Below are 27,502 nucleotides of genomic sequence, written 5' to 3'. Positions count from 1 at the left end.
AGCAATTTGGGTCAAGAGTGTCACCTCCTTTGAAGAGGGGGATGACAGCAGCTGCTTTCCAATCTATGGGAATCTCAGACGACACGAAAGAGAGGTTGAACAGGCTAGTAATAGGGGTTGCAATAATTTCGGCAGATAATTTTAGAAAGAAAGGGTCCAGATTGTCAAGCCCAGCTGATTTGTAGGGGTCCAGATTTTGCAGCTCTTTCAGAACATCAGCTGAATGGATTTGGGAGAAGGAGAAATGGGGGAGGCTTGGGCGATCAGTAGAATGCATTTGCCAAAAGCCACAAAATACACCTGAATGAATTTCTGCAAATATGTAAACACAACAGAAGTATTACCTCCCAAGTGGTGCAGTGGTCTAAGGCACAGCATCTCAGTGCTAGCTGTGCCACTAGAGATTCTGGGTTCAAGTCCAGGTTCTGTTGCAGCCGGCCGCAACCGGGAGACAAATGGGGCGGCGCGCAATTGGCCCAGCGTCGTCCAGGTTAGGGGAGGGTTTGGCCGGCAGGGATGTCCTTGTCCCATCGCGCACTAGTGACTCCTGTGGCGGCCTGGGCGCAGTGCATGGTGACACGGTCGCCAGGTGTATGGTGTTTTTTTTTTTTTTTTAACCTTTATTTAATTAGGCAAGTCAGTTAAGAACAAATTCTTATTTTCAATGACGGCCTAGGAACAGTGGGTTAACTGCCTTGTTCAGGGGCAGAACAAGAGATTTTTACCTTATCAGCTCAGGGATTCAACCTTGCAACCTTCCGGTTACAAGTCCAACGCTCTAACCACTAGGCTACCTGCCACCCGACATATTGGTGCAGCTGGCTTCCGGATTAAGTGGGCATTGTGTCAAGAAGCAGTACGGCTTGGTTGGGTTGTGTCTCGACCTTTGCCTCTCTCGAGTCCGTACGGGAGTTGCAGCGATGAGAGAAGACTGTTTCTACCAATTGCATACTACAAAATTGGGGAGAAAACGGGGTAAAAAAATATATAAATCAAAAACACACCATGAAAAGGTAGGCTCTCTCTCCCTCAGTTATGCACATCAACAAGTTCAACAATTAATGCTAGCCAGAGCAAGATGAACTAAAATCTAACTAAGGAACATTAGATAAACCCTCTCAAATTTTGGGCTGTCAAAATTGCACTGATAAATGATGCAGTATTGTAGCCTCCTCGCCCTTCTGCAGCATGCCTGCCAATGCATGCTTGTCCCAACCAAGCACCCAAGCTAACTGGCTAAAGTTGGCTAGCTTGCTAGCTAGCTACTTCCAGACACAAATGAGAGAACAGCTCACTCTGACCATTTTACTCTCCGTAGCAGAGCTGGTTAGGCTGTTTACATGTTATCTAGAGCGTTCTTGACTAACTATTATTTTTTTTGCTTACGTTTACTGACACCAGTCATATTCAGCGGGTGTTTCCCGTTTGTCAATTAATCGGTTGTTCTGCCCACTGGCACACTCAGACGGGAGTGCTCTGAAATCGTAGATAGCCAGAGTGAATTTGTGAATGCAAGAGATATGTCCACTGGATAACAGTTGTTCAAGTTCTTGCTATCGGCATCTGTAGCTGTGTATAGCGACCGAAAAACACTGAGGGGATGGCATGACATCCTCTTAGCAGCTAGCTAGCTCTGTTTGGCTCTGTGTTTTTAGCTTTCTACATAAATAGATACGCTACCCTATTAGCCACGTTGTGACTTGTGATCATTGCCCTTGCAAGTTTGACTGTATTGACATTTCCGGCATTAGATACATTTGTCAATTTTTGTCCAGAATATTGAATCTTTGAAACTGAAACAGTACATCCAGAATGGGGGCAGCAAACAATGAACCAGGCCAGTTGTGATTTACAACCTGAAAGCAATATTTTTTTGACTCCCGAGAAATGTATTGGTGAATTATATTGATCATGCATTGAGCTGCCTTAGTGTACGTCATGGAACGTTGAGTCAAATATAACCTACTTTTAAAAACTCTTATGTTGGTTTTGTAGCATGAACTGGAAATTGTAAATTTTTGACTGATATTTTGATTGTCTGTTTGCTTCATATCGGCAAAGTATTTAAAACGCTGTCAGTTCCACTTTAAACTTTATGTCACCAGTTACTTTGTGTGCTAAACATGAAATGTTTTTTTTGCAATGGGAAGTACTAGTTTTAAGTGGGAAAGGCTTAATGGTTGTGTTTTTGTATTCTTATCATTGGTACTTAATCATCCTTTAACATGATGCTGTGTGTGACTGCTGTGTTTCCATCGGCCCTATGCAGTAATGCCTGGAGAAGTGGGTATACTCAAATTTTGCCCAAAGGTTCCCAATCGGCCCGCCCTGTGAAGGAAAGGCACCCTGTGTGAAAAATCCTGTTTTCCTATGGTTTTTCTGATTTTCACTCTCAAAATGTTACAGGAAAAAAAAAAGTATTGTCCACAACAATCTGATTGGGTGGGCCTGACAGGGCATGATGACAATTGAGCATCACAAATAGCCTACTCACCAACAATTCGGAACTAAACATTTTCAATACCTGGTTTGCATACCCATTGTTGCCTTAGTTAGCATTTACAGGTAGATATAAGTTGAAACATCTTTCCTACACTACCGGCAACCGATGTCATTCTTCTGTGAGCTGCTCCATGCCAAAACCAGTTGAGCTGCACACTCTTGCTGCTTGCAGATGACATTCCGCTGAAACTAGGCTTTGTGAATGTGTAGGCGACTTTGTGCATTATTTCTCTATTCTACTACATAATTGATATGTCGTATATATCCTCTACACTACATTGATACGCGTCACTAGGGATTAAGAAGTGAGTATATGCAATACCCACTGAAAAGTGGGTGTACAGTTTATACCTGCGTATACACGCCACTACACCACTGGCCCTTTGTGTTTTACAGCTCAGCATTCAACACCATTGTACCCTCCAAGCTCATCATCAAGCTGGAGGCCCTGGGTCTCAACCCCGCCCTGTGCAATTGGGTCCTGGACTTTCTGAAAGGCTTGATAACCAACAACGATGAGACAGCCTACAGGGAGGAGGTGAGGGCACTCAGAGTGTGGTGTCAGGAAAACAACCTCACTCAACGTCAACAAAACAAAGGAGATGATCGTGGACTTCAGAAAACAGTAGAGGAAGCACCCCCCTATCCACATCGAAGGGACAGCAGCGGAGAAGGTGGAAAGTTTTAAGTTCCTCGGCGTACACATCATGGACAAACTGAAATGGTCCACCCACACAGACAGCTTGGTGAAGAACGCGCATCAGCGCCTCTTCAACCTCAGGAGGCTGAAGAAATTTGGCTTGTCACCGAAAACCCTGACAAACCTTTACAGATGCACAATCGAGAGCATCCTGTCGGGCTGTATCACTGCCTGGTACAGCAACTGCACCATCCTCAACCGCAAGGCTCTCCAGAGGGTGGTGCGGTTTGCAGAACGCATCACCGGGGGCAAACTACCTGCCCTTCATGACACCTATAGCACCAGATGTCACAGGAAGGCCAAAAAGATAATCAAGGAAATCAACCACTGCCTGTTCACACCACTACCATCCAGAAGTTGATGTCAGTACAGGTGAATCAAAGCTGGGACCAAGAGACTGAAAACAGCTTCTATCTCAAGGCCATCAGACTGTTAAACAACAATTACTAACTCAGAGAGGCTGCTGCCTACATTGAGATATATAACACGCACACACACACACACACACACACAGTACCAGTCAAAAGTTGACACACCTACTAATTCAAGGGTTTTTCTTTATTTTTACTATTTTATAAATAAAACCCTTGAGTAGGTGTGTCCAAACTTTTGACTGGTACTGTGTGTGTGTGTATACAGTTGAAGTCGGAAGTTTACATTCACCTTAGCCAAATACATTTGAACTCAGTCTTTCACAATTCCAGACATTTAATCCTCGTAAAAATTCCCTATTTTAGGTCAGGTAGGATCCCCACTTTATTTTAAGAATGTGAAATGTCAGAATAATAGTAGAGAGAGTGATTTATTTCAGCTTGTATTTCTTTCATCACATTCCCAGAGGGTCAGAAGTTTACATACACTCAATTAGTATTTGGTAGCATTGCCTTTAAATTGTTTAACTTGGGTCAAACGTTTCAGGTAGCCTTCCACAAGCTTCCCACAATAAGTTGGGTGAATTTTGGCCCATTCCTCCTGACAGAGCTGGTGTAACTGAGTCAGGTTTGTAGGCTTCTACGTTCACACAAGCTTTTTCAGTTCTGCCCCCAAATTTTCTATGGGATTGAGGTCAGGGCTTTGTGATGGCCACTCCAATACCTTGACTTTGTTGTCCTTAAGCCATTTTGCTACAAGCTTTAACTTCCTGACTGCTGTCTTGAGATGTTGCTTCAATATATCCACATAATTTTCCTCCCTCATGATGTCATCTATTTTGTGAAGTGCACCAGTCCCTCCTGCAGCAAAGCACCCCCACAACATGATGCTGCCACCATCGTGCTTCACGGTTGGGATGGTGTTCTTCGGTTTGCAAGCATCCCCCTTTTTCCTCCAAACATAACAATGGTCATTATGGCCAAACAGTTCTATTTTTGTTTCATCAGACCAGAGGACATTTCTCCAAAAAGTATGATCTTTGTCCCCATGTGCAGTTGCAAACCGTAGTCTGACTTCATGGCGGTTTTGGAGCAGTGGCTTCTTCCTTTTTGAGCGGCCTTTCAGGTTATGTCGATATAGGACTCGTTTTACTGAGGATATAGATACTTTTGTAAGTGTTTCCTCCAGAATCGTCACAAGTTCCTTTGCTGTTGTTCTGGGATTGATTTGCACTTCTGGCACCAAAGTACGTTCATCTATAGGAGACAGAACGCGTCTCTTTCCCAAGCGATACGATGGCTGCGTGGTCCCATGGTGTTTATACTGGCGTACTGTTGTTTATACAGATGAATGTGGTACCTTCAGGCGTTTGGAAATTGCTCCCAAGGATGAACCAGACTTGTTGAGGTCTACAATTATTATTGAGGTCTTGGCTGATTTCTTTTGATTTTCCGATGATGTCAAGCAAAGAGGCACTGAGTTTGAAGGTCGGCCTTGAAATACATCTACAGGTACACCTCCAATTGACTCAAATTATGTCAATTAGCCTACCAGAAGCTTCTAAAGCCATGACATCATTTTCTGGAATTTTCCAAGCTGTTTAAAGGCACAGTCAACTTAGTGTATGTAAACTTCTGACCTACTGGAATTGTGATACAGTGAGTTAAGTGAAATAATATGTCTGTAAACAATTGTTGGAATTACTTGTGTCATGCACAAAGTAGCTGTCCTAACCGACTTGCCAAAACAAGACATTTGTGGAGTGGTTGAAAAACAAGTTTTAATGACTCCAACCTAAGTGTATGTAAAGTTCCGACTTCAACTATATATATATATATATATATATGTGTGTCGTGTATGTGGTGTTGTTGCGTGTTTTGCATGTTATTTTGGTATTAATACGTGTCACATATTAGTTTGCAAACAATGTAAAAATAAAGCTGCATACAAACATGGTCTCTTTTCAACTGTTCTGCCTGCGGCTATGGAACTCTGACCTGTTCACCGGACGTGCTACCTTGTCCCGGACCTACTGTTTTCGACTCTCTCTCTACTGCAACTGTTGTCTTTAACGCTGAATGCTCGGCTATGAAAAGCCAACTGACATCTACTCCTGAGCTGCTGACCTGTTGCACCTTCTATAAACACTGTGATTATTATTTGACCCTGCTGGTCATCTATGAATGTTTGAACATCTTGGCCATGTACTCTTATAATCCCCACCTGGCACAGCCAGAAGAGTACTGGCCACTACTCAGAGCCTGGTTCCTCTCTAGTTTTCTGCCTTTCTAGGGAGTTTTCCCTTGCCCCCGTGCTTCTACATCTGCACTGCTTGCTGTTTGGGGTTTTAGGCTGGGTTTCTGTATAGCACTTTGTGATATCGGCTGATGTGAAAAGGGCTTAATTAATCAATTTGATTTATTGATCAAGCTTTGATTATTTTTGTCAGCTGTTTAGTGGTTGGGCAAAATCCAAAATGTACACCTACGAGGGGCCCCAAGACAGAGTTAGGGAAACCTTGATATACCTAACCCTAAAGCATGATATACCTAACCCTAAAGCATGATATACCTAACCCTAAAGCATGATATACCTAACCGCAAAGCATGATATACCTAACCCTAAAGCATGATATACCTAACCCTAAAGCATGATATACCTAACCCTAAAGCATGCTTTACCTAACCCTAAAGCATGATATACCTAACCCTAATCAAGTATTATTATTAGCCATACATCCACTGTCCTCCAGCATGGAGACTCACTCTACCTTCTCCAGGTCCTCCTTTCCCTGCAGTTGTTTCTGTATCAACTCCAGCCTCTCACTCAGAAACTCCACCTGACACACACAAACTCATCTGAACCACTAGACTACACAATTTGCACCTGTACAGTGCCTTCAGATAGTATTCACACCCTTTGACTTTTTCCACATTTGTTTGTGTTTCAGCCTGAATTTAAAATGGATTAAATTGAGATTGTGTGTAAGCCAGCGACAAACAATTTCACTTTGACATTATGGGGCTGTTTTTCAAAATATATGTACAAATTAATTAAGAATGAAAAGCATTCAACCCCTTTGTTATGGCAAACCTAAATAAGTTCAGGAGTAAAAATGTGCTTAATAAGTTTCATGGACAGTGTGTAATAAGTGTTCAACAATATTTTTTAATGACTACCTCATCTTTGTACCCCACACATACAGATAATGGTAAGGTCCCTCAGTCGAGCAGCGAATTTCAAACACAGATTCAACCACAAAGACCAGGGAGGTTTTCCAATGCCTTACAAAGAAGAGCACCTATTCATAGAAGGGTAAAAACAAAAGACATTGAATATCCCTTTGAGCATAGTGAAGTTATTAATTACACTTTGGATGGTGTATCAATACACCCACTCACTAAAAAGAAACAGGCGTCCTTCCGAAATCAGTTACCAGAGTGAAAGGAAACCACTCAGGGATTTCACGAGGCCAATGGCAACTTTAAAACAGTTACAGTTTAATGGCTATGATAGGAGAAAACTGAAAATGGATCAACAACATTGTAGCTACTCCACAATACTAACCGAATGGAAAGTGAAAAGGAAGCCTGTACAGAATAAACATATAGGTTTGCTTGTAATTGTTAAGGCTTGAGGAGTTTTTCCTGGATAAAAAATAAATGGAATGGAGCAATCCTGGAGGAAAACTTGGTTCTGTCTACTTTCCCCAAAAAAGTTTGTGGTCATACACACATCCTTAAAACTTAGGTGCTGGGCTTTCCACCAGACACTGGGAGATGAGTTCACCTTTCAGCAGGATAATAACCTGAAACAAGGCCAAATCTACACTGGAGTTGCTAATCAAGAAGACAGTGAATGTTCCTGAGTGGCCAAGTTACAGTTTTTACTTTTCTGCTTGAAAATCTATGGCAAGACCTGAAAATGGTTGTCTAGCAATGAGCAACAATCAATTTGACAGAGCTTGAAGAATTTTGAAAATAATAAATGGGCAAATGTTGCACAATCCAGGTGTGGAAAGCACTTAAAGACTTACCCAGAAAGACTCACAGCTGTAATCACTGCCAAATGTATTGACTCAGGAAGTTGAATACTTCAAGACATATTCATGTTTTATTATATATATATATATATTTTTTTTTTTTTTACAAATGTTAAAAATGTTCTTCCATTTTGACAGAGTATTTTGTGTAGATTGTTGCCAAAAAAGAGAATTCAATCCATTTTAATCCCAATTTTGTAAGACAAAAAAAAAGTAAAGTGGTGTGAATACTTTCTGAAGGCACTGTATATCAGGTCATCAAAAATGAGTTTGTGGAACACATACGGCTCCGTTATAATAGTTCAGAACACATTTGCAATAACAGTTTAGCATAGTTGAAATGGATGTATGTTCTACTATCAGAACCATGTTGCATGTTTTGCTGATTGACAGAAAACCTGTTCTACTCAGACGGATTAGTGAGTGCTGTTAACTCAAGTGAGATGTGATGTAGTAAACCTGGTTGGTTCTCTCCTTGGCCTCTCTCTGGGAAATCTCCAGCGTCCCCTGTTGGAGGATGAGCTTCTGCTGCATCTTCTGTGTACGACTCTCTACAGCAGCCTCTAATTTACTGAGCTTGACACACAGAGAATCACATACATGGATTAAAGAAATTGGCAAAACCATGGTGTTGACGTGAGCAACCATTGTGAGTGATAAAAAAAAAAAGTGAACCACATATTTGAAAAAATGATTGTCTGTGTTATGTAGTCTTGTGTACATATAGCGTGTGTGTGTGTGTGTGTGTGTGTGTGTGGGTTGCTTTGGTGCACCTGGAGGGATTTTAGTTCAAGTTCCTCCTGCCTTTCCTTAATTTCTGTGTCTTTGTCTGTAATCTCCTGTTTCTTTTGCTCCAACTCTCTACATGTCTCCTCCAACTGACAGTGTATCACCCTGGGGAAACAAACACACATACAGTGGTGGAAAAAGTAACCAATTGTCATACTTGAGTAAAAGATACCTTAATAGAAAATGACTCAAGTAAAAGTATTTGGTATCAAAAGTAAAAGTATAAATCAATTCTAATTCCTAATATGAAGCATACCAGACGGGACAATTTTCTTGTTTTTTTTAATTTACGGATAGCCAGGGGCACTAACACTCAGACATCATTTACAAATAAAGCATTTGTGTTTAGTGAATCCACCAGATCAGAGGCAGTAAGGATGACATGGGGTTTCTCTTGATAAGTGCGCGAATCGGACCATTTTCTTGTCCTGCAAAGCACTCAAAATGTAACAAGTACTTTTGGGTGTCAGGGAAAATGTATGAAGTAAAAAGTACATTATCGCGCACACACACAAGGGCCCAAAAGTGTATCAACAAAGCAGAGCTCGGCACAAAACCCCAATATCCATCAAATCTAAATCCAGAAGGACTAGGGTATTTTTCTAATTTCACTGAAGTTAAACATTTGTGATAACCCTAACTGTACAATAACATCAGTGATTACTGTTTTGATCAAGGACAGGAGATGATAAACATAGCGGATAGCCTTCTAGCATATGATGCTGCTGTCTGTGTGGGAGAAAAACACAATGCTAAATTTACTCTGATCACATCTTTGCCACGGGGTTAAGAGTTAGAACATGAGCGCTGCTTCAGAGACACTCAGCTGACACTAACCAGAGAGAGAAGACCAGGAAAACAGAAAGAGGCAGCATCCCAAAAGGCAATCTATTCCCTAAAAATAGTGCACTAATTTTGACCAGAGCCCAATGGGCTTTAGTCAAACAACTCTATATCGAGAATAGGGTGCCATTTTAGACGCAGTCAGACAAATGCCCCCTGCGGCTGTTCAAGACACTGGAACCATCCAAGCAACGATGGTGCCATGCAGTTTGGGAGGAATGTACATAAACTCAGCAAAAAAATAAACATCCTCTCAGGGTCAACTGTATTTATTTTTCAGTAAACTTAACATTTGTATTAACATAAGATTCAACAACAGACAAAATGAACAAAGTTCCACAGACATGTGACTAACATAAATGGAAAAGTCAGTATTTGGTGTGGCCACCAGCTGCATTAAGTACTACAGTGCATCACCTTGTCATGGACAGCACCAGATTTGCCAGTTCTTGCTGTGAGATGTTAACCCACTCTTCCACCAAGGCACCTGCAGGTTCCCGGACATTTCTGGGTGGAATGGCCCTAGCCTTCACCCTCCGATCCAACAGGTCCCAGACGTGCTCGATGGGATTGAGAACTCTCTTCGCTAGGCCATGGCAGAACACTGACATTCCTGTCTTGCAGGAAATCAGCCATACTGCTCGTTCTGTGCGTGGTGGCATTGTCATGCTGGAGGGTCATGTCAGGATGAGCCTGCAGGAAGGGTACCACGAGGGAGGAGGATGTCTTCCCTGTAACGCACAGCGTTGAGATTGCCTGCAATGACAACAAGCTCAGTCTAATGATGCTGCGACACACCGCCCCAGACCATGACGGACCCTCTACCTTCAAATTGATCCCGCAACAGAGTACAGACCTCGGTGTAACGCTTATTCCTTCGACGATAAACGCGAATCCGATTATCACCCCTGGTGAGACAAAACCACGACTCGTCAGTGAAAAGCACTTTTTGCCAGTCCTGTCTGGTCAAGCGATGGTGGGTTTGTGCCCATAGGCGACGTTGTTGCCGGTGATGTCTGGTGAGGACCTGCCTTACAACAGGTATACAAGCCCTCAGTCCAGCCTCTCTCAGCCTACTGCAGACAGTCTGAGCACTGATGGAGGAATTGTGCGTTCCTGGTGTAACTCTGGCAGTTGTTGTTGCCATCCTGTACCTGTCCCGCAGGTGTGATGTTCGGATGTACCGATCCTGTGCAAGTGCTGTTACACGTGGTCTGCCACTGTGAGGACGATCAGCTGTCCATCCTGTCTGCCTGTAGCACTGTCTTAGGCGTCTCACAGTACAGACAATGCAATTTATTGCCCTGGCCACATCTGTAGTCCTCATGCCTCCTTGCAGCGTGCCTAAGGCACGTTCACGCAGATGAGCAGGGACCCTCTGCATATTTCTTTTGATGTTTTTCAGAGTCAGTAGAAAGGCCTCTTTAGTGACCTAAGTTTTCATAACTGTGACTTTAATTGCCTACCGTCTGTAAACTGTTAGTGTCTTAACAACCGTTCCACCGGTGCATGTTCATTAATTGTTTATGCATGGGAAACAGTGTTTAAACACTTTACAAAGAAGATCTGTGAAGTTCAAATCAAATTTTATTGGTCACATACACATGGTTAGCAGATGTTAATGCGACTGTAGCGAAATGCTTGTGCTTTTAGTTCCGACCATGCAGTAATATCTAACAGGTAATCTAACACATTCACAACAACTACCTTATACACACAAGTGTAAAGGAATGTTGTGTCTTTGGCTATGCCGGATTAAGTGATATGACATGCTATTCTATAAAATCCTTTCTCTGTAATTAATATTACCTAATTAAGCTAATCATGTAAATGTAATTAACTAGAAAGTCGGGGCACCACGAAAGTGTTTATAGAGCTGTTATCTTCCGAATAAACTCTTAAAGACCTAGTAATATTTTACATCAATAGCAGTCAATATTAATCGTCACCTTATTTCAGTCTCAACCAAGAATTTACAACTTTCAGATATCTTCACGAACCCTGGCTAACAAGTTGAATCAGCAATACAAAAATTGGGTTTAATTATTTATTTACTAAATACCTAACTAATCACACAGAATTACATACACAGAATGCAAATGTCATACAGAAAACTTCCCTGGGGGACGGAACTATATGACGGCTGGTTACACAAAGAGAGGGGGTTGGGCTTGAATGAAAGCGCGGGAAGACTGAGGAACAAGAGAAGCTGTGCTATCGTAAATACAGTATCTTATGCATTCTAAATTACCGCCCATTTGGAAAAGGAAAATGCAATAAACATTTACTCTGAGCTGCGCTTCGGTAGGTTGGTCGTAGAGGCTGGCCGTGTTGCCCAACAGAGATCTTCCTGTTCTCGGAAGGATGTCTCTGGTGATAAATTGTATACGTTGTAGTATCTTCGTTGTGTGTTAGACTGCATACGTCGTCCGTCCTTTCCTAGCCCACGTTTACAGCTGCTGTTGCTAACTCAACGGCTAGGATGTCTCACTTCTTTAGTGAATAAGAGTTCAAAGTTCATACCATTCACAACCAAAGCTCACGCTGAGGTTGGCTTAGTTCTGTAGTTGACATGTTAGTCCTTTTTAACGTATGGTCCGTCGTCCTATCGTCCTCGGAACAGGAGGTTACATTTTCGTCAAGGGCTTATATAGTGGAGGGAGAGAAGGGTGTGTTTCATAGTTTATAACCCATGTCTCTTCACAGGGGCGGGCCACTGATTGAGCAGGGCTCTAACCTTATGAAAACCCAATTCTCTCATTTGGAAGCTAAAATTACATTTAATCTTATCACAAATAGTTTCATTTCAAACATTTAATTTGCACAACAATTCCATGTGAATCTGATAACTAGAATGTGTAGACTTTCCCAGATATAGTTTGTCATCCTGTCATCAGTCATAATGTCTCAGATGACAACCGAACAGACATCATATACATTAAGTACCAACGCATATTTTCAACTGGTTCTATTACCGAAATATGGTTCCTTTCCCCCACTTGTTTGATTTTCCCAGACTCTCTATGTTTAACAAAAGCTATTCAAGAGTCCTTCAGTAGAGTCAGAGAGAGAGGGAAGGGAGAAAGGTATTTATTGGGGGGGGTCATAAACCTTACCCACAGGCCAACGTCATGACAGGAATGAATAAGAATATGTACATATACATATATGGATGAGCGATGGCCGAACGGCATAGGCAAGATGCAGTAGGTGGTATAGAGTACAGTATATACATATGAGATGAGTAATGTAGGGTATGTAACCATTATATAAAGTGGCATTGTATAAATTGACTAGTGACGCATTTATTACATCCAATTTTTTATTATTAAGTGGCTAGAGATTTGAGTCAGTATGTTGGCAGCAGCCACTCAATGTTAGTGATGGCCGTTTAACAGTCTGTTGGCCCTGAGATAGAAGCTGTTTTTAAAAAAGTTTGTGAGTATTTTTGGTGACAAGCCAAATTTCTTCAGCCTCCTGAGGTTGAAGAGGCGCTGTTGTGCCTTCTTCACCACACTGTCTGTGTGGGTGGACCATTTCAGTTTGTCCGTGATGTGTAGGCCGAGGAACTTAAAACTTTCTACCCTCTCCACCACTGTCCCGTCGATGTAGATAGGGGGGTGGTCCCTCTGCTGTTTCCTGAAGTCCACGATCATCTCCTTTGTTTTGTTGACGTTGAGTTTGAGGTTATTTTCCTGACAACACACTGAGGGCCCTCACCTCCTCCCTGTAGGCTGTCTCATCGCTGTTGGTTATCAAGCTTACCACTGTAGTGTCATCTGCAAACTTGATTGAGTTGGAGGCGTGCATGGCCAGGCAGTCATGGGTGAACAGAGAGTACAGGAGAGGGTTGAGAGCGCACTCGTGGGGCCCCAGTGTTGAGGATCAGCGGAGTGGAGATGTTTCCTACCCTCACCACCTGGGGGCGTCTCGTCAGAAAGTCCAGGACCCAGTTGCACAGGGCGGGGTCGAGACCCAGGGTCTCGAGCTTAATGACGAGTTTGGAGGGTACTATGGTGATAAATGCTGTAGTCGATGAACAGCATTCTTATATAGGTATTCCTCTTGTCCAGATGGGTTAGGGCAGTGTGATTGCGTCGTCTGTGGACCTATTGAGGCGGTAAGCAAATTGGAGTGGGTCTAGGGTGTCAGGTAGGGTGGAGGTGATATGATCCTTGACTAGTCTCTCAAAGAACATGATTACGGAAGTGAGTGCTACGGGTCGTTTAGCTCAGTTACCTTAGCTTTCTAGGGAACAAGAACAATGGTGGCCCTCTTGAAGAATGTGGGAACAGCAGACTGGGAAAGGGATTGATTGAATATGTCCGTAAACACACCGGGGGGGGGGGGGGGGGGGGGGGGATATACACGGCTGTGACTATAATCGAAGAGTGTTCTCTTGGGAGATAATGTGGTCGGAATTTGATTGTAAGGAATTCTAGGTCAGGTGAACAAAAGGACTTGAGTTCTTGTATGTTGCTATGATTACACCATGAGTCGTTAATCATGAAGCACCCCCCTCCGCCCTTCTTCCCAGAGAGATGTTTATTTCGTTGGCGCAATGCATGAAGAAACCCGGTGGCTGTACCGACCCCGACAACATATTCCGAGAGAGCCGTGTTTACATGAAACAGAGAATGTTACAATCCCTGATGTCTCTCTGGATGGCAACACTTGCTCTAATTTCATCCACCCTGTAGTCTAGAGACTGGACATTGGCAAGTAATATACTCAGAAGCGGTGGGTGGTGTGCACGCCTCCGAAGTCTGACCAGGATGCTGCTCCGTTTACCCCTTCTGCGGTGACGTTGTTTTGGGTCGGCCTCTGGGATTAGATCCAATGTCCTGGGTGGTGGTCCGAACAAAGGATGCGCTTCGGGGGAGTCGTATTCTTGCTCGTAATGTTTGTAAATTGACATCGCTCTTATATTCAATAGTTCTTCCCGGCTGTAGGTAATAACATAAGATTTTCTGGGCTAACAATGTAAGAAATAATACCTAAAAAAACAAGGACTCGAAGCGAGGCGACCATCTCTGTCGGCGCCATCTAAGAGAAAAGAAAATCCATCATTACTTTAAGACATGAAGTTCAGTCAATACGGAACATTTCAAGAACTTTGAAAGTTTCTTCAAGTACAGTCACAAAAACCATCAAGCGCTATGATGAAACTGGCTCTCATGAGGACCGCCACAGGAATGGAAGACCCAGAGTTACCTCTGCTGCAGAGGACAAGTTCATTAGAGTTACCAGCCTCGGGAATTGCAGCCCGAATAAATTCAAGTAACGGACATCTCAACATCAACTGTTCAGAGGAGACTGTGAGTCAGGCCTTCATGGTCAAATTTCTGCAAAGAAACCACTACTAAAAAGGACACAAATAATAAGAAGAGACTTGCTTGGGCCAAGAAACATGAGCAATGGACACGAGACAGGTGGAAATTTGTTCTTTGGTCTGGAGTCCAAATGGGAGATTTTTGGTTCCAACCGCCGTGTCTTCGTGAGACGAGGAGTGGGTGAACAGGTGATCTCCACATGTGTATTTCCCACCGTAAAGTATAGAGGAGGCTGAGTAAGGGCTATTTGACCAAGAAGGAGAGTGATGGAGTGCTGCATCAGATGACCTGGCCTCCACATTACCAACCTCAATCAAATTGAGATGGTTTGGGATGAGTCGGACCGCAGACTGAAGGAAAAGCATCCAACAATTGCTCAGCATACGTGGGAACTCCTTCAAGACTGTTGGTGAAGCTGGTTGAGAGAATGCCAAGAGTGTGCAAAGCTGTCATCAAGGCAAAGGGTGGCTATTTGAAGAATCTCAAATATATTTAGATTTGTTTAACACTTTTTTGGTTACTACATGATTCCATCTGTTATTTCATAGTTTTGTTTCATACACACACACACACACACACACACACACACCCCTCGTAAAAATTCCCTGTCTTAGGTCAGTTAGGATCACCACTTTATGTTAAGAATGTGAAATGTCAGAATAATAGTAGAGAGAATGATTTATTTAAGCTTTTATTCCTTTCATCACATTCCCAGTGGGTCAGAAGTTTACATACACTCAATTAGTATTTGGTAGCGTTGCCTTTAAATTGTTTAGTTAGGTCAAACGTTTCAGGTAGCCTTCAACAAGCTTCCCACAATAAGTTGGGGAAATTCTGGCCCATTCCTCCTGACAGAGCTGGGGTAACAGTCAGGTTTGTAGGCCTCCTTGCTCGCACACACTTTATCAGTTCTGCCGACACATTTTTTATAGGATTGAGGTCAGGGCTTTGTTATGGCCACTCCAACACCTTGACATCGTTGTCCGTAAGCCATTTTGCCACAACTTTGGAAGTATGCTTAGGGTCATTGTCCATTTGGAACACCCATTTGTGACCAAGCTTTAAATTCCTGACTGCTGTCTTGAGATGTTGCTTCAATATATCCACAATTTTCCTTTCCTCATGAAGCAATCTATTTTGTCAAGTGCACCAGTCCCTCCTGTAGCGAAGCAGCACCCCCACAACATGATGCTGTCACCCCCATCCTTCACGGTTGGGATGGTGTTCTTCGGCTTGCAAGCCTCCCCCCTTTTCCTCCAACCATAATGGTCATTATGGCCAAAGAGTTCTATTTTTGTTTCATCAGACCAGAGGACATTTCTCCAATAAGTACGATCTTTGTCCCCATGTGCAGTTGCAAACCGTAGTCTGGCTTTTTTATGGCGGTTTTGGAGCAGTGGCTTCTTCCTTGCTGAACGGCCTTTCAGGTTATTTCGATATAGGACACGTTTTACTGTGGATATAGATACTTTTGTACCCGTTTCCTCCAGCATCTTCACAAGGTCCTTTGCTGTTGTTCTGGGATTGATTTGCACTTTTCGCACCAAAGTACATTCATCTCTAGGAGACAGAACGCGTCTCCTTCCTGAGTGGTATGACGGCTGTGTGGTCCCATGGTGTTTATACTTGCATACTATTGTTTGTACAGATGAACATGGTACCTTCAGGCGTTTGGAAATTGCTCCCAATGATGAACCAGACGGTCTACAATTTTTTTTCTTAGGTCTTTTGATTTTCCCATAATGTCAAGCAAAGAGGCACTGAGTTTGAAGGTAGGCCTTGAAATACATCCACACCTCCAATTGACTCGAATTATGTCAATTAGCCTATCAGAAGCTTCTAAAGCCATGACATTTTCTGGAATTTTCCAAGCTGTTTAAAGGCACAGTCAACTTAGTGTATGTAAACTTCTGACCCACTGGAATTGTGATACAGTGAGTTAAGTGAAATAATCTGACTGTAAACAATTGTTGGAAACATTACTTGTGTCATGCACGAAGTAGATGTCCTAACCGACTTGCCAAAACTATAGTTTGTTAACAAGAAATTTGTGGAGTGGTTGAAAAACGAGTTTTAATGACTCCAACCTAAGTGTATGTAAACTTCCGACTTCAACTGTATATTTTTGTTTTTATTGTCCCTTACACTGGGTAGGTGCAATGAAGTGTTGTTTTACAGGGTCAGCTATAGTAATAAGGCGCCCCTGCAGCAAATTATGGTTAAGTGACTTGCTCAAGGGCACATCAGACTTTTCACTTTGCCGGATCTGGGTTACTGTCCCAACGCTCTAACCAATAGGCTACCTGCCGCCCAGTAGCTCTTTAAAAAGTATTTCCGTGGTAATGGAAGAGGTTTTAAAAAGTGTATTTACTATTCCAAAGCAAAGCACTTACATTTAGTCAAAGTTAAATAATTGGTCTGATTACTTTTATAGACTACTATATCAACCGTATTACTCTGGATTGTGGGGCAGTTATATCATAAAAATGTCTTTACTACAGTTTCTGCATGTGAACTGAAAGCATAAAGACATACGAAGTGATCTTCTGTCAGAAGATGTGAATAAAAGGCAGGATCACGTGGACAACACTCTTAGGAAAGCAAAGCAACTCAATCATTCATGCTGTAGGTTTCAGATAATACTTTATGAATTCACTGTATTTATGACATTTATAAAGATAAGCTGAAATATTCACATTTACATAAGTATTCAGACCCTTTACTCAGTACTTTGTTGAAGCACCTTTGGTAGCAATTACAGCCTTGAGTCTTCTTGGGCATGACGCTACAAGCTTGGCACACCTGTATTTGGGGAGTTTCTCCCATTCTTCTCTGCAGATCCTCTCAAGCTGTCAGGTTGGATGGGGAGCGTTGCTGCACAGCTATTTTCAGGTCTCTCCAGAGATGTTCGATCGGGTTAAAGTCCAGGCTCTGGCTGGGCCACTCAAGGACATTCTGAGACTTGTCCCGAAGCCACTCCTGCGTTGTCTTGTCTGTGTTCTTAGGGTCGTTGTCCTGTTGGATGGTGAACCTTCACTCCAGTCAGATCCTGAGCAGGTTCATCAAGGATCTTTCTGTTCTTTGCTCTGTTCATATTTCCCCTCGATCCTGACTAGTCTCCCAGCCCCTGCTAGTGAAAAACATCCTCACAACACGATGCTGCCACCACCATGCTTCACCGTAGGGATGATGCCAGGTTTCCTCCAGATGTGACGCTTGGAATTCAGGCCAAAGAGTTCAATCTTGGTTTCATCAGACCAGAGAATCTTTTTTTCTCATAGTCATTCAGAGTCCTTTAGGTGCTTTTGGCAAACTCCAAGCGGGCTGTCATGTGCCTTTACTGAGGAGTGGCTTCTGTCTGGCCAGTCTACCATTAAAGCATGACTGGTGGAGTGCTGCAGAGATGGTTGTCCTTCTGGAAGGTTCTCCCATCTCCACATAGGAACTCTGGAGCTCTGTCAGAGTGGCCATTGGGTTCTTGGTCACTTCCCTGACCAAGGCCCTTCTCCCTCGATTGCTCAGCTTGGCCAGGTGGCCAGCTCTAGGAAGAGTCTTTTGGTTGTTCCAAACTTCTTCCATTTTAGAATGCTGGAGTGTCCTTGGGGACTGTGTCCTTGGGGACCTTCAATGCTGCAGAATATTTTGCTATCCTTCCCCAGGTCTGTGCATCGACACAACCCTGTCGTCTCGGAGCACTACGAACAATTCCTTCGACCTCATGGCTTGGTTTTGCTCTGACATGCACTGTCAATTGTGTGGCCTTATATTAGACAGGTGTGTGCCTTTCCAAATCATGTCCAATCAATTGAATTTACCACAGGTGGACTCCAATCAAGTTGTAGAAACATCAAGGATAATCAATGGAAACATGAGCTCAGTTTTGAGTCTCATAGCACAGGGTCTGAATACTTATGTAAATAAGGTTGATGATTTTTTATTTATTTAATCCATTTTAGAATAAGGTAGTAAAGTAACAAAATTTGGGGAAATAAATATGATGGTGCATCTAGTGATGACAGCTCTTTAAAACAAAATGGTAATTGAAGAACTATGTACAGAAAATGTTTGTATGTTGACCTGATAGCTAGCTGTAGTTCTATCTAATAAATAAACTCTTTAAGCTAACGCTGAAAAGTGTCCTGAAAGAAAAATGGTGTGCTTGCTAGCTTGTTTTAAAGTACACTATGTATGGTTTTGAAATAAGTTACAGTACTGGTATAGTCTGCCGTAATAATGGTGGTGACTGGTTATTGTTGAAAAAGATTGGTTGGTTGATAGGATAGCCTGAACATGTGAAAGTTGATTTGGTATCTCTAGCTTGATTGGTTCAAGAGTTACAATTACTGTTCTGTTGGTGGGTAGTTTTGTGGTTGTCGTAAGTAGTTGAGGGCAGTAGTTGTGTGGTTGTGGTCAGTAGTTGTGTGGTTCAGTAGTTGTGGTCAGTGGTTTTGGTAAGTTGGTGTGCGGTTCAGTAGTTGTGGTCAGTCATTTTGCGGTTGTGGTCAGTAGTTGTGTGGTTCAGTAGTTGTGGTAAGTTGGTGTGCGGTTCAATAGTTGTGGTCAGTGGTTTTGGTAAGTTGGTGTGCGGTTCAGTAGTTGTGGTCAGTCATTTTGCGGTTGTGGTCAGTAGTTGTGTGGTTGTGGTCATTAGTTTTGGTAAGTAGGTATGTGGTTCAGTAGTTGTGGTCAATAGTTTTGTGGTTAGTAGTCGTGGTTCAGTAGTTGTGGTTAGTGTCTAAACTACAGTTGTTGCATGTGAAAACTGAAAGAGCAGCAATGAGAAGTGATCGGGTGAAATATTAAGCGAGTGAACGGAGACAGCTTCGCTCTTTACAGACAGTCAAAATAGTCTGTTTAGTTATTTAGAGCACGAGGCAAGATCCTGAGAAGTAGGACGATGCACTGTTGCCTTGGCTGCCTTGCCCTCTTCACCCTCGTCAATTTTTGCCTGTGCTGCCACGTGCTCCTCTGCGTCTGTTAGTATCCATAGCAACAGCTCCATTTGGGCTGCTCAATTATGAAATGAGAGAACTGTTTGCTGATGTTAGCTAGTTCCCCTAAACATGTGTAACTTTTGATTGGAGATAATCATGTTCTGAGTCCAGATTTGAACAGCAGAGAAGTAGACCAAGATGTAGTGCTGAGCGATTAACCAACGTTTAGATTTTTTCTCCAGATTATTAAACAACTAATTGACCGACGTCCGTTCAATTACTTGAATTCCATTAATCCACAGCGCCAGTTTTTTGGAGGCTCAGGCAAGGTCGTGAGGAGTTACCACAGCCACAAAGTCATAAACCCCACCTAGAGATGTATACATTTTTACACCTGCTACTAGGTTAGATACACAGACTGCATAGACCGCATAGACCGCATAGACCGCATGAGAGAGGAACGTACACAAGACACCGACGAGAGAGAGGGATAGACAGTTCGTGAAAGTATACTTTATCTTCTTTGAAAAACTAGACAGCTCTGTAGCTAGCCTAGCTAAATAGGATGACTAGACAGAACAGTATGGGGAGTAGGCTACAGAGATAATGTTGTCTGGCTGCTACTGCCTGAGCAGAGATTAAATGACTAAGGCAATGAAAAAGTAATATACACAACTGAAATTTAGTATTATTTCACAGTAATTTCCTATTGATATCTACCCAATGTGGACCTGACAGAGACAATGGAATATTTTAATGTTTTGGAAATTGAATGTTCACTATTTTGGGCTTTGAAATTTCCATTAACAAGCTTTTTATGTCATTATTTCATAAGGCATTTAATGTTATGAAAACGTGATAAAAACAGTTCATGCGGTTACTAAAACAGCTGTATTGTTAGATTGGTAGCAGATATTTCTGTACCGACATCAGATTTGATTATCAGAGAAGTAGCTTAATAGTTTAAAAAGTATAAAAGATATCAAGCACAATATTCCAGACCGATATGCATGTTTTAAAGTTTGAATGGCGTTCCTAGCTTTAAAAACGGCGTAGGAGTAGCTTTCTAAATAATAATAAAAGTCAGAAGAATGTTAAAGATTTAAAGCTGCAATATGTCACTTTTTGGGCGACCCGACCAAATGCACATAGAAATGTAAATTATAGATCTGTCATTCTCGAAGAAAGCAAGTCTACGAAGCAGTAGATCTGTTCTACGTGCGCTATTTATATGCTTCCCATTCTTAAGTTTACTTTTGCATAATAGCTTCAAACTTCTGAAAAGACATTATTTTTTGTTATGAAAAATATATTTCAAAGCTGTTATTTCAAAGCTGTTAGATGGTACAATGATTCTCTACACAATGAGTATTTGTTTTGTCGCATAAACTGAAATTAGGCTAACCTTTAAAGTGGGGACTCTTGCTTCGCAAGCCCCACTAATAATAATAAATAATTAGGATGATTATACACTGCTCAAAAAAATAAAGGGAACACTTAAACAACACAATGTAACTCCAAGTCAATCACACTTCTGTGAAATCAAACTGTCCACTTAGGAAGCAACACTGATTGACAATAAATTGCACATGCTGTTGTGCAAATGGAATAGACAACAGGTGGAAATTATAGGCAATTAGCAAGACACCCCCAATAAAGGAATGGTTCTGCAGGTGGGGACCACAGACCGCTTCTCAGTTCCTATGCTTCCTGGCTGATGTTTTGGTCACTTTTGAATGCTGGCAGTGCTTTCACTCTAGTGGTAGCATGAGACGGAGTCTACAACCCACACAAGTGGCTCAGGTAGTGCAGCTCATCCAGGATGGCACATCAATGCGATCTGTGGCAAGAAGGTTTGCTGTGTCTGTCAGCGTAGTGTCCAGAGCATGGAGGCGCTACCAGGAGACAGGCCAGTACATCAGGAGACGTGGAGGAGGCCGTAGGAGGGCAACAACCCAGCAGCAGGACCGCTACCTCCGCCTTTGTGCAAGGAGGAGCAGGAGAAGCACTGCCAGAGCCCTGCAAAATGACCTCCAGCAGGCCACAAATGTGCATGTGTCTGCTCAAACGGTCAGAAACAGACTCCATGAGGGTGGTATGAGGGCCCGACGTCCACAGGTGGGGGTTGTGCTTACAGCCCAACACCGTGCAGAACGTTAGGCATTTGCCAGAGAACACCAAGTTTGGCAAATTCGCCACTGGCGCCCTGTGCTCTTCACAGATGAAAGCAGGTTCACACTGAGCACGTGACAGACGTGACAGAGTCCGGAGACGCCGTGTAGAACGTTCTGCTGCCTGCAACATCCTCCAGCATGACCGGTTTGGCGGTGGGTCAGTCATGGTGTGGGGTGGCATTTCTTTGGGGGGCCACACAGCCCTCTATGTGCTCGCCAGAGGTAGCCTGACTGCCATTAGGTACCGAGATGAGATCCTCAGACCCCTTGTGAGACCATATGCTGGTGCGGTTAGCCCTGGGTTCCTCCTAATGCAAGACAATGCTGGACCTCATGTGGCTGGAGTGTGTCAGCAGTTCCTGCAAGAGGAAGGCATTGATGCTATGGACTGGCCCGCCCGTTCCCCAGACCTGAATCCAATTGAGCACATCTGGGACATCATGTCTCGCTCCATCCACCAACGCCACGTTGCACCACAGACTGTCCAGGAGTTGGCGGATGCTTTAGTCCAGGTCTGGGAGGAGATCCCTGAGGAGACCATCCGCCACCTCATCAGGAGCATGCCCAGGCGTTGTAGGGAGGTCATACAGGCACATGGAGGCCACACACACTACTGAGCCTCATTTTGACTTGTTTTAAGGACATTACATCAAAGTTGGATCAGCCTGTAGTGTGGTTTTCCACTTTAATTTTGAGTGTGACTCCAAATCCAGACCTCCATGGGTTGATAAATTGGATTTCCATTGATTATTTTTGTGTGATTTTGTTGTCAGCACATTCAACTATGTAAAGAAAAAAAGTATTTAATAAGATTATTTCTTTCATTCAGATCTAGGATGTGTTGTTTAAGTGTTCCCTTTATTTTTTGGAGCAGTATATTTCTCCCGTTTCATGTACAAGTGTGTATTAATACGCATGTGTGAATTGGACATGTGTTTTTTGCATATCCCAACTCTTCCTGAGACACTCTCGGAGAGTGGGGTCACAGCCACGTTCAGTCTTTGTCCCCTGGAAAATTACTTTATTAAGCACATAACCTTGGACAACCCTTGACAATAGAACACCACAGAAGCAACACAGCGTTTATCTAATTTTACACAAGTTAAAAACAGAACCATGGTCATCATATTTTTGCTTCTTTCCCATTGGCTTGTAGCACAGTCCTTTGGTAATAATTTACACTCTGGTTTGGCTCCAAGTTCCCACACAACCCAGACAGGGTAAGAAGTGCTGGGAATAGGAGCTGAAATAAGTTCAGTGTTTATCAACCCCCAATGAAAATCAAGTCACAAAAAAACGGAGTAAAAGGGGGATAACCTAGTCAGTTGTCCAATTGAATGTATTCAACTGAAATGTGTCTTCCGCAATGAACCCAACCCCTCTGAATCAGAGGTGCGGGGGGCTGCCATAATCGACATCCACGTCTTCGGCGCCCGCAAAAGCAAAGTAGATAAGTATTTCAAATAATTTGGGAGCAGATCATTTGGGGACAGATACAGTAATTTTTTAACATTACTTTGAGGCAATATACATTTTTACAAATAAAAAAGTATTTAGATTCAGCTTTGTCGTCAAGCTTCAAGTGTTACGGACCCATTGTTGAAAAGGAGTGAAGTGAGAGGCCAAAGTACCAGGTACCAAATGGAGCCTCAGGTACTAAATGACTTGGGAGAGGGATGAAGGGGCTTCTGCCCAACTCATCTGTAGGAATACAAGATGAGGCCAACTGACAGGACTGTTTGCATTTGGGGCTCTCTCACCTCATCCCTGCTTGCAGTTTCTCCATGGCAACTTTGCGCTGCTCTGCGTTGGCCTGTGAGCATCTCAGCCGGTCTCGTAGCTCCTGCAGGTGGTCCAGTGTGTCCACCAGCTCTCCCTTCACCGTCTTCATCTGGCTCTCCAGCAGCTGGGTGCGGTGGAGGGAGTTCCTCCTGTCCTTCCTGGTGAAACGCACCTTCTCCTCCAGATCCTGGACTGAACCGGACAAGGCCCAAAGAACAACAAGGTTAGAAATAGTCACTCAGAGGGAGAGATGACACCAGATAAAGCCTAGTCCTCGACGAGATTCTGAACGCGCATTTTAATCAAGGACTCTGCTTAATCTGTGACCTGGAAAGTGGCCCCTAAAGACACAGACGCTCAGACAAAGAAGATCTAAAAGCTGCTAAAATACACTGGGATAGCATCAGAACACAGACAGTTACTTACGCTGTAAAGTTAATTGCTATCAAAAGAAGATACTTGTATAAATCAAATTCTATCCTCCTGATTCCCACTTACAAGCAAAAATTAAAGCAGGAAACACCAGTGACTAAATCAATAAAGAAGAAGTCAGATGAAGCAGATGCTAACCTACAGGACTGTTTTTCTAGCACAGATTGGAATATGTTCCGGGATTCCTCCAATGGTATTGAGGAGTATACCACATCAGTCATTGACTTATCAATAAGTGCAGCGATGACGTCATCCCCACAGTGACCGTACGTACATACCCCAACCAGAAACCAAGGATTACAGGCAGCATCCGCACTGAGCTAAAGGCTAGAGCTACCGCTTTCAAGGAGCGGGACTCTAACCCGGAAGCTTATTAGAAATCCCGCTATGCTCTCCGACAAACCATCAAACAGGCAAAGCGTCAATACAGGATTAAGATCGAGTCATACTACACCGGCACTGACACTCGTTGGATGTGGCAGGGCCTGCAAACCATTAGACTACAAAGTGAAGCACAGCCGAGAGCTGCCCAGTGACACGAGCCTTCCGGATGAGCTAACCTACTTCTATGCTCGCTTTGAGGCAAATAACACTGAAACATGCAAGAGAGCACCAGCTGTATCTGAAGAGTGTGATCACGTTCTCCGCAGCCGATGTGAGTAAGACTTTTAGACAGGTCAACATTCACAAGGTCACAGGGCCAGACAGATTACCAGGACGTGTACTGTGAGCATGCGCTGACCAACTAGCAAGTGTCTTCACTGACATTTTCAACCTTTCCCTGTCTGAGTCTGTAATACCAACATGTTTTAAGCAGACCACCATAGTGCCTGTGCCCAAGAACACTAAGGTAACCTGCCTAAATGACTACTGACCCGTAGCACTCACATCTGTAGCCATGAAATGCTTTGAAAGGCTGGTCATGGCTCACATCAACACCATCATCTCAGAAACCCTAGACCCACTCCAATTTGCATACCACCCCAACAGATCCACAGATGATGCAGTCTCTATTGCACTCCATACTGCCCTTTCCCACCTGGACAAAAGGAACACCTATGTGAGAATGCTATTCATTGACTACAGCTTTAGCGTTCAACACCATAGTGCCCTCCAAGCTCATCAATAAGCTAAGGACCCTGGGACTAAACACCTCCCTCTGCAACTGGATCCTGGAATTCCTGACGGGCCGCCCCCCAGGTGGTAAGGGTAGGTAACAACACATCCGCCACACTGATCCTCAACACAGGGGCCCCTCAGGGGTGCGTGCTCAGCCCCCTCCTGTACTCTCTGTTCACTAATGACTGCACGGCCAGGCACGACTCCAACACCATCATTAAATTTGCCGATGACACAACAGTGGTAGGCCTAATCACCGACAACAACGAGACAGCCTAAAGGGAGGAGGTCAGAGACCTGGCCGTGTGGTGCCAGGACAACAACCTCTCCCTCAACGTGATCAAGACAAAGGAGATGATTGTGGACTACAGGAAAAAGAGGACCGAGCACGCCCCCCATTCTCATCGATGGGGCTGCAGTGGAGCAGGTTGAGAGCTTTAAGTTCCTTGGTGTCCACATCACCAACAAACTAACATGGTCCAAGCACACCAGTACAGTCGTGAAGCGGGCACGACAAAACCTATTCCCCCTCAGGAGATTGAAAAGATTTGGCATGGGTCCTCAGATCCTCAAAAAGTTCTACAGCTGCACCATCGAGAGCATCCTGACTGGTTGCATCACTCCCTGGTATGGCAACTGCTCGGCCTCCGACCGCAAGGCACTACAGAGGGTAGTGCGAACAGCCCAGTACATCACTGGGGCCAAGCTTTTTGCCATCCAGGACCTCTATACCAGGTGTCAGAGGAAGGCCCTAAAAATGGTTAAAGACTCCAGCCACCCTAGTCATAGACTGTTCTCTCTGCTACCACACGGCAAGCAGTACCGGAGCGCCAAGTCTAGGTCCAAGATGCTTCTGAACAGCTTCTACCCCCAAGCCATAAGACTCCTGAACATCTAGTCAAATGGCTACCCAGACTATTCACATTGCCCCTTCCCCCCCCTCCCATCTCCACTCTGTTGTAATCTATGCATAGTCACTTTAATTAACTCTACATACATGTACATACTACCTCAACCCTACCGGTGCCCCTACACATTGACTCTGTACCGGCACCCCCCTGTACATATTTCTTAATTTTTACTGCTCCTCCTTAATTACTTGTTACTTTTATCTCTTATTCTTATCCGTATTTTTTGAAACTGCACTGTCGGTTAAGGGCTCGTAAGTAAGCATTTCACTGTAAGGTCTACACCTGTTGTATTCGTCGCATGTGACTAATAAAATTGGATTTGAACACAGACAGTTACTTACTCTGTAAAGTTAATTGCTATCAAAAGTAGATAGTTGTATATTGAGTTGTTAGAATCATGAGGACCATAAAGGAAATTGGCCTCCAGGCTTTATTGTTTTTATTTTAGATTATTTTTTATGTTGTATGCATCTGGAGCAGCCTAATACTTACCCAATAATTATCCAATAAATTAAATCAATCAATCAATCATCAAGGGCACATGCACTGTCACATAACTACACTTAGAAAAAAGGGTACTTTGTTTGTCCCCATAGGAGAACACTTTTTGGTTCCAGCTAGAACCCTTTGATGGTGAAAAAGGTTCTACGTACTTAGAACCTGTTAGTGGTGTAAGGGATCCTGTAAGGGTTCCACGTAGAACAGGGATGGGCAATTATTTTGGCTCAAGGGCCACATTGGGATTTCAAAATTCAGCAGAGGGCCACACAGATTAATTTCTCTCAAAATGTTTGTCAAAAAGCCATTTGCGGGCCAGAAAAAAAAGCATGTAGGTCCATTCTAATTCTACATACTTTCTATTTAGTTTCAGAGATTCAAGATTGGCCTGGAGTGTTTACCCCAAAATCATTTTTTGGGGGGATTGAATGGGCTCACAGGCCGGATCCAAAGTTTGCCCACCCCTGACGTAGAACCTTGAAATGGTTCTACTTGGAACAAAAAAAATGGTTCCTTTCAGAGGGTTCTCCCAACCTATGGACAATTGAAGAACCCTTTACGGTTCTAGGAACCACCTTTTCTAAGAGCACATTTTAATCCTTCTATGATAGTTTATCCATATAACCAAAACAATGCAGTTCTCATGCATTTCAGAGAAGAAGCTCAGTGAATTAAAGTAAGGATATTGATACAGACCCATATTGTCTCGGTTGCCCCGCCCTTTACTTTCCGTACCAGACTCTGTCTTCTTGTCCAGCTTTCCTCTGGTCTCGGCTAGCATCTTCTCCATCTTAGAGAGCTGTAAGGCCTTGGTGTCGCTCTCTCTCCGTATAAGCAGCATCTGCTGCTCTCGCTCACTCAGCTCTCCCTGAACCTTATTCATGTCCTCTGACAACTGCCTGCAGGACAGGACACAGACAAACCCTGGCTCTCAACAACAGGAGCACAAGGCTACTAGGCACGCTATGTCTGTAAACTGTCACCCTAAAGTCGCTTGCACTGATTACAATGATAATTGGCAACGCAGAAACCAAGTGAGTATAACAAAAGGTTTGGGATGTCTGGAGAAGT

The 27,502-nt window shown here is 43.3% G+C and overlaps 1 protein-coding gene across 2 annotated transcripts in view; it reads right to left on the bottom strand.

Moving 5' to 3' along the window:
* Positions 1-27,502, bottom strand: part of LOC115158579 (coiled-coil domain-containing protein 18) — a 50,739-nt gene that overhangs the window by 7,148 nt on the left and 16,089 nt on the right. Inside the window, exons 19-23 of one of the 2 annotated variants that reach the window (XM_029707706.1) lie at positions 27,167-27,330; positions 23,450-23,663; positions 8,390-8,510; positions 8,076-8,192; positions 6,345-6,413 (exon numbers count right to left, since the gene is read on the bottom strand). In XM_029707706.1, the coding sequence (XP_029563566.1) occupies positions 6,345-6,413; positions 8,076-8,192; positions 8,390-8,510; positions 23,450-23,663; positions 27,167-27,330 (685 nt within the window). Of the gene's footprint in view, positions 1-6,344; positions 6,414-8,075; positions 8,193-8,389; positions 8,511-23,449; positions 23,664-27,127; positions 27,331-27,502 lie in introns of both variants that reach the window. The other variant, XM_029707705.1, reaches the window with a different exon arrangement.

This window comes from Salmo trutta, chromosome 22, assembly GCF_901001165.1.
Source record: "Salmo trutta chromosome 22, fSalTru1.1, whole genome shotgun sequence".
Classification (NCBI taxonomy): domain Eukaryota; kingdom Metazoa; phylum Chordata; class Actinopteri; order Salmoniformes; family Salmonidae; genus Salmo; species Salmo trutta.
This window is presented reverse-complemented; position numbering and strand designations above follow the sequence as displayed.